Source organism: Hippocampus guttulatus, chromosome 15, assembly GCF_054856545.1.
Source record: "Hippocampus guttulatus isolate MCC_2025c chromosome 15, RoL_Hgut_1.0, whole genome shotgun sequence".
Classification (NCBI taxonomy): Eukaryota; Metazoa; Chordata; class Actinopteri; order Syngnathiformes; family Syngnathidae; genus Hippocampus; species Hippocampus guttulatus.
In genome coordinates, this window is record NC_141275.1 from 12,275,183 (window position 1) to 12,294,287 (window position 19,105).

Here is a 19,105-nt window from a genome sequence, read left to right on the forward strand (position 1 = left end):
GTTTTTTTTGGGCCAAAAATGCCTTACTATACTATGTCGTTTTTTTCGGGCCAAAAATGCCTTACTATATACTATGTCGTTTTTTTCGGCTCCAAAAACGCCTTACTATACTATGTCGTTTTTTTCGGCTCAAAAACGCCTTGCTATACTATGTCGTTTTTTTCAAAATTAAAAACGCCTTGCTATACATGATCTTTTTTTTTCCGGCTAAAAACGCCTTACAATACATGGTTGTTTTTTTCAGCTAAAAACGCCCTCCTATACATGGTCGTTATTTTTCGGCTAAAACGCCTTACTATATACATGGTCGTTTTTTTTCGGCTTGGTTAATCAAAAAGGTTCCCGACCCCTGCTTTCGAAGAACAGAAAAAAAAATCTGAATATTCAACGGTACAATTAAATACGCTGCTCTGTTGATGTTTGTGGAAAAATACTTTTATACTTGCGTGACAGTTAATGTATTTTTAAAAAAAAGTGCTTTTCATTGTTATTATACCCTCACTCCTCATTCACGTGAAGAGCGTTTAAAAATGTTTTGTTTGATCACCTCATTTTGATTTTCATGATGCCCCTATGGGGAAATGTGATGCATTGTGTTCGACCTTCCCGCCGCTTCCGTCGTATTTTGTCATCGGTGAGAATTGCGAAAGAAATAAAAAGGCCGACAAAACATGGTGTGAAGTACAGGAAAGTACTCGTTTTTATTCCTTCATAATCAAACTTCACAAACAGCTCGAACTTGTACAATACCTCAGAGAGTGAAAATTACAAAAAAAGTGCTGGTAACATTTACAAAAATCATCCTTACTTAGCAACAATCAGTTTATTCTTCCACACTTTTTTTAGTCTTTTGTATTAAGGCTTAATACTTCTGTATAAAGTATATGCAAGATAAGTCTTCACAGTTTTTCGAAAAAAGTCACAATATTGTGTAACATAATGAAGCTTTTACGGCTATTTTTCTTTATAATAACGAATACACATCACTGGTAAATATAGGTGAAATACAGGGCTTATTGTAAAATGGCAAGTTATGATACTGTTTGCTGAGATAAATCGATTCCACACACTTGTTATAGGAAAGTTTGCGATAACTGAAGCAGGAGGAGCAGGAGGAAGAGGAGAAAAAAAAAGAACAAAAAGAAAGAAAACTGATAAGTGTCAACAGTTGGGGAGATCGCCTCCAAACTTTGGCACATCCCACGAATGAACAAGTCGCACAAATCCGAGATTCCAAATGAAAGAAGAGCTAAACTGGCATAAAGTGAAAACATGCTGTGTAGTAAGGTGCTAAATTAGAGATATTACATTGCCAGCATTTTTTTTCTTTAAAAAAAAAAATCATTATTCTTTTGTTTTCCCATGGACTGACATGAATAAGGTGCATTTTAAGACTCAAAACACATGAACGTTACTTCGCTTTTTTAAAATTTTTATTAGATGTTGAGAAAATATGCAATAAATACACGTAAAATAAAATTAAATTGACCAAGAGTCTCGAGGCAACCTCATGCTTTTCCGTGGATTGGAAAAAAAAAGAAAAAAAAAAAGAATGTGTAACTCTCTGATTGTGGTATGTGAACATAAAAGATGGATTTTAGTTATGGTATTGCCTGTTTGTTTGTTTTTAAATCTTTTTTTTTGTTTTTTTTTGTTTTGTTTGTTTCAACAATTGAAACTGTGACAAACTGGATGACTAAAGGAGATGGAATTGAAAGCCGAGATATATTCACAAGATCCTCAAGAAGCTGCACTGGTTTTGTTTACAGGTCGACAAATGGGCCAATCTACCCTCATGCATACTGTACGTTTTTTTTTTCTTTTAAAGTGACGCAACAAGCTCGCTTTAAATAGTCTACATCACACACAAAAAAAAGCAATTTGGTTTTTAGTGCAAACACAATTGGCTGGCTTCAGCTTCTCAATAATAACGAGATTACAAGAAGGCACGTACTTATGCTTCCTCGAACACGCAACACAGTCGGACAAACCGTGACACCAGACAAAGCGGTGGGAACAGGAAGAAAAGCTACAAAGCCACGTTGGCTGGTGACTTTTTTTTGTTTTGTTTTTTTTAAAACACACTAAACAATAATTTATGTCAAGGTCAGACCTTGATGGTGGGACATAATAAAAAAACAAACAATTTTGGTGGATGCAGCCAATGAAGTTTATATCACAAAAAGGTGCATTTGATTTTTTTTTTTTTTGGAACATTCTAGATCTCAAAAGGAAATAAAACAAAACAGTCAAAACGACCAAATAAGCAAACTTTTTCATTTGTTTACACGACGCGAGTTGAAGATGGATCCCTTCCCTCATTACATTGCCCCCGCCCCCCGCAAAAGCCAGGAGGAAGCGACACTTTAATGCCCCTCAAAAGTGGAAAACATCAACGTGTCCCACGACGGACGCCCCAAAAACAAACCATGGTTCCCACAAGGTGTTCAGTGAATTCTATTGCTTTTTTCTTTTTTGATAAAAGAAGACCAAAATGAGTCTTATAGTGCAAATTTCTTTTCTGGTTTGAGAAAGTGGAACAATGAGACAATTTTGTTATTATCGGCTTGACCATAGCAAGAAGGCGTCCAATCTTGTCCGTCACATGGAATAATATCCCTTTATCATGTCTTGTCAATGGAATCTGTCACTAGTAGGGATAGGCAGTGGAGTAAGGGGGAAATTAGGATTCGTATTCATTAAAAAATTAAACATTTGACGAGCAACTGCCCCCCCCCCCCGAGAAAACAAACCTAAAAAAACAGTTCTGAACTCCTCCAAAACCAACTCTAGTGCACTTCTTTTGGACTCAGTAGCTAACCAACAAGCAATTTTGCACCCTCTGCAGATTTCCGACCAATCAATGAATGAATTGATGATCATGCCAATCACCCACCCCCCTACCCCCCTAGTTAGCAGGCGACAATGTGGGAAGAGCGGGTCACCTACACGGGTATACACCCCCTCGCCCCAACAAAAAGAAATGTCTTGACGTCTCACTCAAACTCGAACGAAGCCCCGCCCTCACGTCATGTGCAGTCATGTCTGTCAGATACATTGCTCAGCTTGGAAATGTTGGAAAACTCACTCCAGTCCAGTGTTTGACAAATCATATTACACCCCCCCACCCACCCCTCACAAAAATAAAAAATCAAAATAAATAAAAAAAACTCCATGGGCAGACTGAAAAATTGCTTTTCCCTATTTCAGAACAGCAGTGGAAACATTTCAAACAAGCTCGTTTCAGAACAATATTAAAATAGTAACGTCAAAAAAAAAACCACATTACTGCAGCATATATCTCAGGGTTGTTTCATTTGATGTCATCTTGAACCACCATTTACGACAACAGCTCCACTTCGGACAAGTTTTTGTTTTGTTTTGCTTTTCCGGGAGGGGGAGAGGGGGTTAATAATAAGACAGCAAGCTAATTTAAGCAGAAACAAAATCAACAACTGAGTTTACTCCCCCCAAAAATAAGAAAGTTATCTAGAAACAAGATAAAGCGGCAACAAAAAGACCGATGACTGAAAGAAAGCAAAAGGAGAAAGTGCTCGCCTCGTAAATTGAAGCAATTCGGATTTTCATCAAAAAGACCACGATTCCGTTTCCTATTTTGAGAGCCGAGAGTGAAAGCATCTACACCAAGGTGTCAAACTCGAGGTCCCGGGGGCCAGATCCGGCCCGCCAGGTCATTTTATGTGGCCCGCAAAAGTAAATCAATCGTGTCAACTTGCTAAAATCGGTGCCGAAATGTCAAATTGTCATGTGTAATAAATAACGTTGAGATTTTGCACAAATTTTGGCTACCCTGTTTCGACTCACTTGAACAATAATTGAACAAAACTATTATAATTGACTTGACTGATTTCAAAACTAGTTATCTATTAATATGTTGCGTACAAGTAATAATTTGGTGGTTTCATTGTCATAACGGCCCTCCGATGGAAGACGCAACTCCAAATTGGCCCTCGACTAAAATGAGTTTGACACCTCTGATCTAGACCAAAAACTTTTTCAGGATGATTGATGTTTTGTCGTTACAAAAAATATACCGTCTCATAACGATCAGGTGAATTTTCCTTTGCCGCCGCCCATTCTCTTCGGGTTTTTGGCTTGGTAACCGACAAATATGTGCAAACTTAACATCTTGGTCCATCTCAAGTAGAACGTATTTCAAAAGTTGCGATGTTAGTTTTGTTGTTGCTGCGAGAGCCTTTAAAATGTGGAGATCCAATATTTAGGATGGGGGGTACAAAGAGTAAATACGAGAAAACTGCGATCTGTTCAATGTACTACAACGTGAAGGTGAGGCGTCCACAGAAAAGTTGAAAGTGAGGATGGCGCACATGTCCAACGAAAGCTGTTTGTCACGAGAAGAATTCATGTGGATTTATAGATTCAAACATCCCCCCAAAAATTATTTTAAATAGATTTGTAGCATTTTTGAATAGAAAATCTAATTTAGTCTACCAATGAAGACAAGCACAAAACTACAACTAAACGTTACGCTTTATGCCATTTATAACCCCCAAAAAAAAAACAAGAAAGAAAGAAAAACTAAAAGAAATGTTCTTTTCTCCCAAATAATCGACAATTTCAACCCTCGTCTTTGGTTTGTGTGAACCACCAATGTCTAGTTCGGGTTTGCCCTCGCCAATTGGACTTGGGGAAAAAAAATAATAATAATGACAGCCAAACATCAATCGGCATTGTAGTGGACGGTGTCCACAGAGGCTCACAACTCGAGATGAAATGAAATAAAGGTTATTTGTTTTTGTTTGTGTGTGTGTGTGGGGGGGGGGGGGGGGTTGAAGGGTAACACTGGCTGGAATGTTCCGGATTGAACAGGAATGCAATTGAGCTGAGCCCAAATGAACATAATCAGTGATTCTCAAACCGCGGCACGAGCACCACGATTAATATGTGGGCTCCCTCTCGTGGTAGGTGAAGGAATCACTAAATTATTTTTTCTTTTAATGTATGTTTTTATTTAGTTTTTGTTAAATAATGGAGTATAGTAGATTTACAGTTGAGTTGTATTTAACTTTTAAGTACAATTCATTTAAAAAAATTTAAAAGCTTTTTTTTTTTTTTAATGCCACTTTTCTGTGCAATACATTTGAATGGAACCATTATTCAAATACAGCTTTAATCGTCTTTTATTTCGGCACCGTGTTAATGTTCAAACTGTGCGATCATGTTATTTACACCAGTGATTCCGAACCCGAGAAATCATCATAGGTGCCGCGGGGATTTTGTCAGAATAACCGTATTGCTTGTTCATCCATCTATGCCAGCAACTTACAAAGACAGTCAAAAAATTTGAATGCTATTCCATTGAATTAAGTCCATATTGTGGCAAAGTCGAAACGGGGGATCATCTATATTTGAGTATCGTTATTTTTCTGGTGACGTTTGTGGAGGTGGGATCAGGGGTGAGAAGTTTGAGAAGCACTGCTGTCGACCTTTACGACGGTGGCGGCAGATGCTTGGGAAAAAAAAAAAAAAAACGGGAAAGGGTTGTGCAGAAAAACACTCATCAAGAAAATGCGGGTGGATGTAGAGAGAGCGTGTATATGAGGTGCGGGTGTGTGTGACTGATGGGCGGATGAAAGGGACGAGTTATCACGTTGCCTATACCGCTGATGATTTTGAATGTCAATGAAACGAAGCCTTCCAAAAAAAAAAAAAAAGCATTGGTGTATTGTCATAGCTGTTTTCTCCTATTCTTAAAAACGACGAATGATGGAGGACTTAAAGAATCAAAGTGGAGGCAATCACTTCAGGAGGTTGAATGGGATTCTTCTCAATTTTCTGAATTTACCGAGTATTAGTGCCCCAATAAAGTCACCAAAATATGCATGGCTCTGTAAAATTTTCAATCAAAAGTGTTTGTGTGTTTTTTTAAAACAAATATTTAGTGATACAAGTCGAACCTCTTCTCAGCGTACCCCATTCACGACGTTTCCAACCCGATAGCGTTCACATTTCAAAGTCCCGATTTCACAAAATTCATTTTCCATATTCTGATTTTGCCGACAGCGGACACCTTTACAACGTACACTTGATTAGAATGACCAGATTGGTCCCACCCACTAGTGAAAAGGCCTTCGTTGCAACGAACCGCGGGAAGCTAACTGCCGCCGCGACCTTGCTTACGAACAAAATGTACAGTGCGCGATCGACTCGTACATCGTCGCACTTCCGGAGGAGGCACGGCGCACCTGGTCTGAAAACACGCCTGGTCAACGGAAGCAAATTTGGGCTGTCTGCGATGGCTGAAATTATTCTCTCACTTTCGAAAGGGCAAAGTCGACGATTTCGACAATCATCCGTAACAGCGACAAGAGTTCGAGGCCGACAGATGATCGTCAATGGCTTCGGGTTACGGCACATCTTGAACTGGAGCAGGCACTTTTCACTTGCTGACTTAATTTTTTTTCAGAGATGAAGTAGGAAGGCTACAGTTGTTTGTTTCGTGTCTGATCATTTTATTTTTCTTCACATCCGCTTATTTGGAATTGACATGTTTACACTGTGATCACACATTCATGTTTTTACATCTACAAATGCTCACACTCTATTATACGTCGTCGCTGGCGGCCATTTTATTGGAAAGGGTTACAACGAACGAGCGTTGGAACGGACCGATTCGTGATGTCCCTCGGGGTGCGTTGTAACGAGGTTCGACTGTATTACCTCATGAATACGTATATGGCGGCGCTCTTGAGACAGAGTGACTGCTTTTTTTTAAATTTAATTCTCAAAACAACTTTTACCTTTCAAAAAAAAGGTTTGTTTTTGGACCACAATTCCTTTTCTTTCTCCTTTCCCCTTTTCCGTGTGGCCTTAATAGTCCTTTGTACTAATTAACAATGGTAGTTTTAATGCGAAGTGTTCCCACCCCCCTAAAATTTTCAATTTGGCACGTTCGACCGGGCGGGAGAATGAAAGTGTGGTAATTAGTCCGCAGGGGACACAATAATGAGCCGGTCCAAAACCTTTAATCTCGCAGCCACGCCGTCATCGCCATCCGAAAACTTCACGTCTGACACAAAGAGAGACCTTTGTGCGATAATCCTGTGTTGTGTTCACACCATTTTCTAATCTGATTACAAGACTTTTCCTCCAAAAGATGGGGTTTAAAAAAAAAAAAAAAAAAGTATTTGCTCATTTCTTTTTACACGTCGCTCCGTTGTGCGGCTTGTACGTTGGGCAGGAAGACAGTCCGATAAGATAAAGCATTCATCAATATTCGATGAGGGAATTTGGCATCGGGCTGTATATATGGCACCCTATCATGGAGTTCAAAGGGCACCCGCCGTACTTTGACACCGGCAAGCGAATGGTCTCGCTAATCTACTTACGAAGGCCGCCGCCGCGTTAACGGGTCTAAACAAACATCTGGAGTTGCGCTGATATTTACACACGCCGACTCCCGAGTCAGGGTAAGACCCGCGCGGCCGGCTCACCAAGCCACTCGCCAACGTGAGTGACGTGCAAGAAGGAAAAAGAAGAAGAAGAAAAAAAAAAATGGCGGTCAGCCATTTGTCAGCGATTGTGCATCTTTGATATCTTTGAATCCTCCACTCGTAAAATAACGGAACACTCTGCTTTGACTCGATGGCAAGAGAATGTTTCAGCTCTTTTAAAGGGTTCGGATGCACTCACCACCACCACTACCACCACCGGGTTCTACTCGTATAAATACTGCCGTATATTTTTAACTAAATAGACCATTGTGTGTATATATTGTATCTGTGCAATGTAGGAGAGAAAAACTATGAAAATTCTGTATAGTTGCTGAATGTATGGATAGGCACTTGATCGACGTATTCCCGATATCCCGCAAGGGAAAAATGCATTCAACTGTGTGGAGAAGGTGATTCTTTTATATACATTTATATATATTTATATATAAATATCTTTTTGTCAGAAGGTTATCTGTTTCACACTGATGTGTGCGCTGTAGGAGAGCGGATAAAAAAAAAGCTGTGACGTATACGTTTGATTCTGAACTGTGACTTAATTCGAGCTCGAGCGACGAAAAACCGATGGAGACAACCGGCAAGACGGACGCGACAACGAACCCCCTCACCATTCCCGTCCTGTGTTTTTCACCTCAATGCAAAAGCCCGTTTCTGTCGCCGCGAACCACGTTGACTCGATAGTTACTTGAAGACCCTCCACCCGCGCCGGGCGAAAAGCGACATCTTCGTATTAAACGACACCAGCGGACTGCGTGTGAGCCAGAACAACGAAGCAGGATGATCGAAAGGAGTATTGTGATTAAATGAAGACTCGAACGTACAGCTAGAAAGATAAAACGACGCACCGTCCACCCCGAATCTCTACGCTATGATAAATAAAACATGTCATGTGATTGGTGAACACAATACAAACAGCTGCAAGATTGGTATCTAGCATTCAATAGGGTTTGTTCTGGAAAACAAGCCAAAAATTTGCGCCCCCCACCCCACTAAAAACAACAAATCAACAAAAAAAACAAAACATCTCCCTTAGCTAAAACTACAAGAAAGGAGCAAAAGGAGCCTCCTTTCCAAAAGGGGCTGCAACTTTTCAAAACCATTTGTACACATTTTTCTTTCGCAACACCAAGAAAAGCTCGTGTGGCACCGCCACAAGAATCCGAAAAAGTGGGAATCGAGAAGATACCGTACTGTCTAACGAATGGAGAGTGAAAAGGGAAGCTAATGCGCACCGGGGAGAAGACGAACAAGAAGTCTGCGTTCCTTCCAATCTTATTATACAACCACTGACGATGGGATGAGTTAGTCGCCCTCGTCCGGAGAGATTTTATTATTCCAGAAAACTACCACCAGCACCACAACAACAACATAAAAATGATAGCGAGACACGCTTATAGTGTAATTCCGAAATGAAATATTTTCCAAAGCCAACGACAAGCTACTGAACCTACTATTTAGACCATTGATACCACAAAGCTGGCTGTACTCATCTAGCTACAGTCTATAGTGCATTAGATATATGTGTTTACACAAACTATGCAGCAACAAAAAAAAGGAAAAAAAAAGCGGGCCGCCGCGAAAGGAATGCGAAATCACTGAAATACGTAACGTACGTCACACGGAAACCTGTCTGCCTTTGCGCTTGAAAGATGACGTGGAGATTTGGCAGTGCTCGGCCGGGCTGGCGACAAAACGCCGTGAGCCCAAAAGTGTGGCGAGACAAAAATAAAAAGAAGAACTCGGCAGTTTGCTTACATCGACTATTTAGTGCATTGTCTGTTAAGGCAAAGAGATGACCCTCCACGTGCTGTGTCGAGACAACGAGAGCACTAGCATGCAGCACGTTTTGCCATCCTGGCAGCGACAGCTACAACACCGGGACCGCACCATATATACATATCATAGGGGTGTGCGTGTGTGTGTTTTTAGGCTAAGAACGCGCACCATCACTGAGACGGGGGGGGGGGGGGGGTACATGTGAAAGAAAATGTTCACATGGGGATAGAAGAGAAACCGCAGTATAGAATCTCAGTTGCGGTTGGACGAAATCTGGAGTCCAAAAGTTTTCGGACGTCCGACTCATGTTTCCAAAGTGTGTTACGAGCCCAAACGGTGTGTGGCCCGAGGAGCTGCTCCCCGTCATGTACCTGCGCTGCATATTGCAAAGGAAGCCCTACAAAGGTCAAGAGATTTCACTTCATCAACAGTTTGATTCGGCTAAAAAGAGCACACGGACAGACGACACCCACGAAAGGAAGGAAAGGACACAAACGGTGCACGACCCACGGACACACTACAGTATTATCAAAGAAGCTGCATTCCATCACCTTTCCACGCCCACCCAAAAAAGTTGTACTAGGACACATTTTTATCATCTATGTTACACACGCACACTCATACGCACAATAATAAATGTATTATTATTATTATTATTATTCATAGTGTGATAATGGCTGTTATCATCACTAGCGCCGAGTCAGACAGAAGTTGCCGTGATTATTACTGTCGCCGTTTCACTGTTTGGCTCTCAGGAAAATTCTGTCTCGAAAAGAAACACAATTGATTTATTGAGTTTCTAGGGAAGTGACTCCATTAAAAAAAAAAAAAAAAAAAAAAAAAAAGCACAGGTCATTTTTACATATTTAAATAAATGCTTGCATCAAAACGGCACAAGTACTGTACAAACAGTATATGGATTGATATACTGTAGGTCACTGCAAGCAATAACGAAAGCCAAGAACCGCTGGATTACTTTAAAATTGAAACAAAGCTATGCTAACACGTGAACTCTATAACCAAATGTTAGATTATTATTCATTTTTTTATTGTTTGTTTAAAAAAATCCTCTTTTTCTAAAACTATACCTCTGTTAGCAGTAGTGCACTTATTGGTTTAAGCAGTGCAACATATATGCGAGAAAATAACGCAGTCCACTTATCAAGATTTTTTTTTTTTTTGTTGAAGTGATTGTTTTTTTTTCTTTCCCGATTTTAAAATTGACTAAAAGAAAATCATATTTCATTGAACGAATATGATTAAATACCAAGCACAGGCATTTTATGAAACTGTGCAAAGTCGCACGTTGTGTGTGTGTGTGTTGATTTGATATCTGCTGTATTGTGAGCAACATCACGACAAAAGTTTTTTGCTCACACAAAGGATCAAAATCTTCAGTTGCACAATGTGCGTGTGTGTATTTTTATACACACAGACACACTCACGATACAGTGTGTGTGTGTGCGCGTGTGTGTATATTGTGTATGTCGGGTGTCCTATTTAGGTGAAAATGTGAAAATCCAAATACGTGCTGTTATGACGCATGAATGACATCTTACGCACACTAACTTCCAAATGTAATCTGTACACGTGTGTCCAAGCTTTTAGAAAAATTGGAATGTATACCATTTTATATATATATATATATATATTTGCAATTATGTTGGAGATGTACTTCTCCAAATTTTCCTTTGAAAACGTCGCCGGCTATTTGGCAGTGACACATTGAGAGTGTGTTATGAAGCTCCCATCACTAAGACGGCTTTGCAAAAAATCATGACCAGGTTGTATCCTCCAATCAGATGGCGATTATTTCAATAACAAATTGGGATTGTAATTGAATGTCTCTCTCCTTAACACTGTTCAAATCCACAGCCAACCTCAACCCCCCCACCCCCACCCTCCCCTCCCACAGGTGCATAATAGAGTGAAAGGAAAATGAATAACCATGTAGGATAATCAATAACAACAATACCGGTAGTTTGAGAGACAAATCTTGTTTTAAAACCTCCAGCCCATCGCAGTCGGATGGAAGTGGAGGTGCAGCAAATACGGAGTAAAGAGAGCCTAGTCTCTTACTCCGAGCTGCTCTAACTGTAAATGGAAAAAAGGCAGAGAAAGAAAATAGTATTAAAAAAGACAGGGGGAAAAATATATTTTTTTAAAAATCACACTCATTTTATGATTGGCGCAGCCTTGACTAACAGTCTTTTAGGAGATTAGTGGCAGTGTATGCAAATGAGTATTGAAAAACGTTTTTTGTTTTTGTTTTGTTATTTTTTTTCCACTCCGTCTCATAAACACAGTCTAATTAAGTCAACGAAACCATTAAAAATGCATGGACAATTACAAAAACATACGAAATATTATTCCCGCAAATCTTTGACGGGAAGTGATTGAAATTTGTACCTTAACAACAGCGGCATCAAAATATCTCAATACCATAGGAATAAATAAAACCCAGTGTCAAATTTACTACTTTCTTGCTTGTGTGTTGTTGTTGTTTTTTTTAAATTGACTTTAGAAGGCAATCTTGTGACTGTTAGTATTTTAGAGGGAATGTGTAGCCCCACCCAGCTGATTTTTTTTTTTAATGTTATTGTTGTTGTAAATTATACCACAGTAAGTTTGGACTTCTAACGTTTCCAAACTGGTCAGTATGGGTTCACAACTGCCATTTTAAATGGCATTTCTCTCTCTCTTTCTCATACACACACACACACACACACACGCGCGCGCACACACAGACACATGCAGATGCACACACGACACACATTTATATTCGCTCAGATAGACCTACGCTAAAGGTGTGTTTGTGTGTATGTTTCTTTCGTAGGCCTTTCGGTAGTGTTCAACACATAAATCAGTATTTTAGGAAATCATACATTTAGAGGCCCGTAGTTCAGATCCATCCAGTAGATCAGTATCAAACTACTAAGCCTTAAGGCCACCATCTTTTTGTTTATTTAGAATAACAAAAAGGAGAATCTTTTTTTTTCTTTTTTCTTTTTTTTCCTTTTGGGAAACTTAATGTGCCAGTGTCTGTACTCGTTACTCTCCATACCTCAAAAAGAAGAAAAAGGAAAATCTAGTGCCATTTTGTTTGTCATTCTTTTGGAGAAGTTTATCCGGTTGTACTTATCCGTCGGAGACATGCATTCGCATGTGGTCGTTGAAGTGCTCCATTTGGTCGAACTTGACGGGGCAGACGGAACACATGTAGGTGGTCCCTTCTTGGCAGCTGGCCTCGGCCGCCACGCCCACTCCCGTCGGGACCCCGGGCCCTTCTCCCGCTCCTCCGCTCACGGGCATGGCCAGGGCCACCACCCCGGCGCCGGGCTCGGGGACGGCCATGGGCAGGGGGATGGGGATGGAGACTGGGATGGAAACGGGGCCGGGGTTGCCGGCGGGGCCCGTCAGCCCCGCGATGGCGCTGCCTGTGCTGTGCAAGGCCATGTGGCGCTCCAGCAGGGTCTTGTGAGAGAACTTCTTTTTGCAGATGACACACTCGTAGGACTTCTCGCCACGGTGCAGCCGCATGTGGACGTTGAGCGAGCTCTTCTGGGTGAAGCGCTTGTTGCAGATGCTGCACTGGTAGGCCCGCACCCCTGTGTGGGTCACCATGTGCTTGATTAAGTAATCCTTCAGGGAGAACGAGCGCCAGCAGATGCTGCACTGGTGAGGCTTTTCTCCTGCGTGGGCATGAAAGACAAACGGGAGATACGCTGATATCCTGAATGGTCCCACAGAAGCATGACAAAAAAAAAAAGACATCGATCTGTACCCGTATTTAACCATATTCTCATCAGCAGAGAGAGAGAAACTTGCGAATGTAAAAAAAAGGTTTTCCCTTTCCTTATCTGAGTCTGAAGCGCCTCCATCTGTTCGTGGCATCAACAAACACACGACAAAGCCAACAGTGGTCATTTGCACAAATCTGCAGCGCCGTGCATGTCGTCGGCACTTGAAGCCAAACAGAAGGTGTCCAGTCGCCGTTTCATTAAGGAATATGAGCTCGTCAGCAAGCCGACAATTCAAAGTTAATGCTCCTGCTGACTTCATCTAGTGGACGCCTCAAGGCCACCGGTGGGGGAAGCATTAAAACTCGCTTTGTGTCTGGCTGGAGAGACATTTATGTCTAGACTTACTTTACCTAAATTGAAATGACGAGCATTCTCAATCGACATGATTGGCTTCAGTGATTCAAAGTCAAATGGGGGGTAGGGTGTGTGGGGGGAGGGGCGGGTTCTCCGTATTTATAGCACGTACATAAAATAATCACAAATACGCTTCAATAATAGTCTGGGGTTGAATTTTGAAGAGTTAAAAAGTGTCACGTGCGCTATTGTTGTGACACTTTTTGAAAACGAACTCAAAGAGAGGCAAAAAGTGACGCGGTTAACATTCGGCCAATTTATATTTTCAATATTGTTCTCGTCGTAATTGCTCTTCTTTTAATCAACGACTCGTAAATTTTGCAGCGGCCGTGCGGATATTTGACGGCAACTCTTACCTCTGCTGGATTCAAATTGTAAATGATGAAACGGCGCTCACAAGTTTGCGCGCGTTTCTCACTTTAACAAGTCAGCGCGTCTTGCTACGTTTGTTCGGTTGATGCAATTTGTCTCCGATTGTTTGGGGGGGTTCAAATGAAGCTCGCCTATTTATGTAATCCATGTACTGTCATTTTCTAGGTAATGGCATTATTTCCAAACGATCACCTCAATCCTCGCTCGCCGCCTTGTCACTCTGCTCTACAAAGTACTATTTTGGTTTTGCCATATATGTGTGTTTGGAAAAAATGTGAACGCAAACGGCACTTACCGGTATGCACAAACATGTGTTTGACGTAGTTCTGTTTTGCGGTAAAGGTTTTACAGCAGAGAGTGCATGCATAGGGTTTCTTCTCCCCCTGGCCCATGGCCTGCTGCTGCTGCTGGGATGGCGGCGGCGGCACGGCCATGGCGTTGGGGAACGATGGTATGGCGGGGGGCGGCACGGTCACAAACTGGGCCTGCTGCTGGCCGGAAAGGTAAATGAAAGACTTGCTGTCTCGGGTCGGCTGCGAGGGGAAGAGCGTGGGCAAGAAGGTGCTGCCGGCGCCCAACACTTGGGAATTGCTGGTCACGGTGTGCGGCATTCGGAGATTGCTGGTGTGTGACTCGACCTGCCGCAGGTAGTGCTGTGTGCTGGCCAGGGATTGGGTCATGATGGCGTTGGGCAGGGGGTGCATCAAGGAACCGTCACTAGTGCCGTGGCTCTGGTCGCCCTCGTCGGGCTCCTGCGCTTGCTCCGGGGACGAGTCGTTGACCTCGATCTGCACCTGGCCGCCTTCGCCGCCGGCGGCGGCCCCCTCCCGGTTAAAGCTCAGGTAGGGCTGCTGCTCCATGGCGTCTGGCTCAGTACTGATGGAGGAGCTGACACCCGAGTCGAAACTTTCCACCTTGGACTCCCTCACCGCGCCCTCGGCGTGGTCGTTCTCCACCTGGCAGTCGCCCACGTTCTCAAAGCAGCCGTACTCGTCTTCGGCCTCCTGCTTGATGTGCATGCCGCCCGTTTGTAGGCGGACCGGTCGGGACTGCTTGCGACAGTGCGTCGACTCGGCCGTGGAGATGAAGCGGTCCACCTGCTGGGATCGATCCTGGATGCGGTTCATCCAGGGGGGATCCTGCGACTGCTGGTCTTTCTGAGCGCCGGCACTCGGGTCGTAGTTGGTCGCCATGGGGTTGATGTAAAGGGAGCGCTCGCGGGTGCCGTTGGAGAGGCCCGAGTAAGCGTAGAGCGACGTGTAGGCGCGATCCATGTTCTGCTGGGACGACGTTTGCATACAGCCCGACTCGGCGTCGCTGCTCGGCCCGGATGTGGCCGACTCGGGCGTGCCGCGGGGGGTGTCCTGGCCGGAGTCTCCCGGTATGACGGGGAAGGCCCCCGGGCCCGCCAGGCCCACATTCTGGGACACGATGCGAGTGCACTCATCGATGACGGTCTTGATCTGCAAGATGCTGGCGGCGGTTAGGATCTGCAGGGCCTCCGACTGAGACACGCGAAGAATCCCGCTGTACATAAAGTCAATCAACTTTTGGATGGATTGCACCGAGACCACAGAAGGGATCTCGATGTCGCTGTAGCCCAAAAGCAGCTTGTCCTGAAAGAAGGGGCTTCCAGCGGCCAGCACGCAGCGGTGAGCTCGCAGCATACTTCCATGGATCCGAACAGTCACATCACAAAAGTGCCCACGGTTGCGCTGCTCATTGAGGGTCTCAAGTACAGAATTGCTGAAGTTGTGGAGATTGATGTTATGAATGCGCTCGGTCATCCCCTTGCAACTGATGTGACCTGAAAACGGGGCAGCGACACACCTCATTTAGAGAGACGCTGCATTATTCAGCCGCGTTTGGTACACTGCACTTGATACTGGAATTGCTAATTGCAATAAGAAGCGGTCTTCGGTGCAACTCTCACGCGCGTGACTGAAGGGGGGGGGGGGGGGGGACACTGAGGCATAAAATGTAAGCTTTGTTGTAACACAAGCGGGAAAACAAGTCAAGCATTTTTGGGGACCTTAAAATGACTATGGCTTAAAAAAAATAGTATTCATTCATCGGATGCCCTCCATTGCGTATGAAATTGTGTTTTTGTACATTGCAATCGAATTTTAAAAGGAGTGTCATGAAATGATATGAGGATTGTGCATAGCACTCCAAATATTTCTTTGGACCATAACCAGAGCAGTAACTCTTGTCTTATATGAATGCGCCACTCAAAACTGCGAACGTAACATTTACAATATGGTTCAGATCTAACTCCACTGAAAATGTATAGCAATATTATTATTAATAATAATAATAATAATGGTAGTGTACATTTGTCTTAACCTTGCAGTGTATTGAAGATTATTTTGTGTGCGTGTGTGTGTGTGTGTGTGTGAGAGGGAGGCTCCTTTAATCGCCAGTGGGTGGCGCACAGGGCTCAGAGGACAAGCGGACTCTTTTGTTGGTCATGTGCTCACTATGATGGCGCTTCCAAACTCAAGACACACTGGCTGTGCCGCCGTAGAAAATGTGTGCTTAAGATTCATCTTGAAGCGTTTTATATATTTGGATTTTTTTTTCCTCCTCCAAAGTTTTGCTACAAAATACAAGGGAATCTTAGTTTTAAATTACAAGTGAATTACTTCAAATGTGTTCATTCGCACAACTTCATATACACGCGGTATATTTAGTTTATGATCACCTGAGAAGCTGGAGGATATTTCAGACAACGCGTCCTTTAAAAAAATAAAAATAAATAAAATGCATCATTGAAACCACAAACAAGGGCCCCGATTGTATGAGCGCAAATGTATATTAAAAGGTAGTTCGTGAGCTCACACTGTTGAACAAAGGGTAAAGATGACTAAGAAACATTTTTCGAGTAAATTAGACGGAAAAATAAAGCATCACCACAGCGAGGTGGTGGAAACAGCTTTTGAGAAACGCTTCAAAATTCCACTTGCGCATTTGGGGCATGATAGATGTGAAATTAACAGTCAGTGTAAAAGCATATAATCATCAATGAATAGCCCTAATAATCCAAAATCCTGAACCAAATGAGTTGATGGTATCGAGCATAATCAAGAGTATTTTGCCGTTGAATAGTGAAAACTAGAAACGGAACTCACAGTTAGATGACGTGCGGCTGGTGAAGAAGTGCGGGTCAAGCTTCAGTTTGCTGGTGGAGATGGCTGAACAGAGGCCGGGCGCTAGGCAAGGCTGTCAGTCCTCTCTTCCCAAATCATGTGTTGCTCTGCCAAAGTGTTTGCAGGGGAGAGAAGAAGGGGAGAAAGAAAAAAAAAAAGACAAAGACAAATCTTTAGATCACATCGATATTGCCACTCCCTTGATGGACCCGAAGCAACACGAATGTCTACCTCCGACATGCTGCAACAGATGTGTGAAGAGTTTTCAATGCCAAATTAAAACAAAAAATAAAGATGGACCGTCCTGTGTGCAATTCAGCAACAAGGTTGAAAATTATATTGGAGATAGCTAGTCTCTCAGCAGTTATCTGAGTCACTGGGCAACAAAACCACACCCTTTAAATAAAAAAAAAAAAAACGATCTTGATTCCACATTAATTAATGCACTCAGTATGTGCATATGTGTGTGTGTGTGTGTGTGTGTGTGTGTGTGTGTGTGTGTGAGAGAGAGAGAGAGTGAGTGAGTGCGTGCGTGCGTGCGTGCGTGCATGCGCGCTATTTTCTCATCTCCAACAGCTCAAACAAGACAAAGACGTCGTGCAGTTCTTACAAGTTGTAATAATCAAAAAATGAATCCCAATATTAAACACACAAGACATTCATTGGCAAGCACAAGCCGGCCATTCAACATCACGAAGCATGTGACAAGCTGCTTTCGGTGATGCGAAGGCAATCTCTTAAACAGCAGCTTTAATACTGTATATAAAGGGCAGCCTGCAGAAAGTTAAACTAAACTTGGCATGGCAGGGGAAAAAAAAGCAATATGGTGTCATTTTAGGTCACTCACACTGGGAGGTGGGGGGGGGCAAATCATTTGAAGCAGTGTGAAATTTCCTTTTAGTGTCTCAATCAAATTTCCCACACTGAACAGAGGCGTTCCATATTTGCAGTCTTTCTTCTAAATAGCAGCCAAAGCAACACTTTCATGCGTTTGGGAGTTAAATCCTGCAGATTAAAAGTATATCTGACTTCAGTCAAGTGACCTCTGTATTTTCCCCCTCATGTATTCATGTGTTGTTAGTATTTCATGTTGATAGTTTTATGACAGATAACGGCCTTTTCAACAGAAATGGGCGATCACAAGTGGAACTCACTTTTGGGCGCGTGCACACACACACACACACACACACACACACACACACATGCAGAGACACATAGACACTGATAGACGAGGAGTTAAAAAGGTCAGTCACATAAGACAAAGCAGGACATTTCGGATATTTTGAGATACTAAACTAAACATTTTAAAGAATTGCAAAACGAACAGACAGTCGACGCAGCGTTGAAAGCGAAGTTGTCATTTGCTCTAGATTTCAAGTACCCATTTCGATCCTGGCGGCTTCGTTTGGGGGGTTAATTGTAGTGACAATACAAGGAGGACTTGGGGAGGGGAGTTGGCAGTGATGTAAATTATGATTTTTTTTCGGGTGGGGGTGGCTTTGAATTTTAAGCATTGAGTATTAGGATGGCAGATGATGCAACAGTGAGCAGGGGTAGAGCTGAGATTCCTGAGTCTACTTCAAGTTGAATTGTTAAAAAAAAAATATTTAGGCCAACAATGTATGAATGTCCTTAGGGCAGTTTGTAAGCCAAAATGGGTAATTTGGGTATCATCTGCATTAAATGGAAACAGATAACTTTGAAGAGATTTCCCCAGGCAGCATGCAAATGTTGAACAGAACTGGGCCAGGGACAAAGCCCTGAGGAGCTCCGCACCGCAAAATTGCAAAAGACACCGACGGACAGGGAGATCCAACACACAAATGTCCCGTCTGTGAGGTTACATTATGAAGCATTGAAAGGGCACGCCGTCTACTGCCCCGAGTCGGACCTGAGGAGCAACAATGGCAAACTAAGCACGTCAGTGTCAGGAAAGGAGACGCTAAATAAGCAGAATGGAAAGATTCAAGAAATGAGCCAACTCAGGCCAAAAAGTTGGAGGGGAGGATGGGGGGGGATCTTTCTTCATGACCACGTTGCCGCAGACCTTACTACAAAATCTTCAAATAGGAGCAACTTGTGTTCCGAGATAACCTCGCCGGTTTGATATGACTTAGTCAAATTTGGAACTGAATAACAACCATGCCTGTGCCAAAAT

General features: G+C 42.7%; 1 protein-coding gene across 2 annotated transcripts in view; it reads right to left on the reverse strand.

Moving 5' to 3' along the window:
• Nucleotides 1-677: 677 nt before the first annotated feature.
• Nucleotides 678-19,105, reverse strand: part of zbtb20 (zinc finger and BTB domain containing 20) — a 34,872-nt gene continuing 16,444 nt past the window's right edge. The window contains exons 2-4 of one of the 2 annotated variants that reach the window (XM_086130653.1): nucleotides 16,930-17,054; nucleotides 14,094-15,605; nucleotides 678-12,961 (exon numbers count right to left, since the gene is read on the reverse strand). In XM_086130653.1, coding sequence (XP_085986779.1) covers nucleotides 12,408-12,961; nucleotides 14,094-15,585 — 2,046 coding nt within the window. In that variant the 5' untranslated portion in view covers nucleotides 15,586-15,605; nucleotides 16,930-17,054 and the 3' untranslated portion in view covers nucleotides 678-12,407. Of the gene's footprint in view, nucleotides 12,962-14,093; nucleotides 15,805-16,929; nucleotides 17,055-19,105 lie in introns of those variants that run through there. The other variant, XM_086130652.1, reaches the window with a different exon arrangement.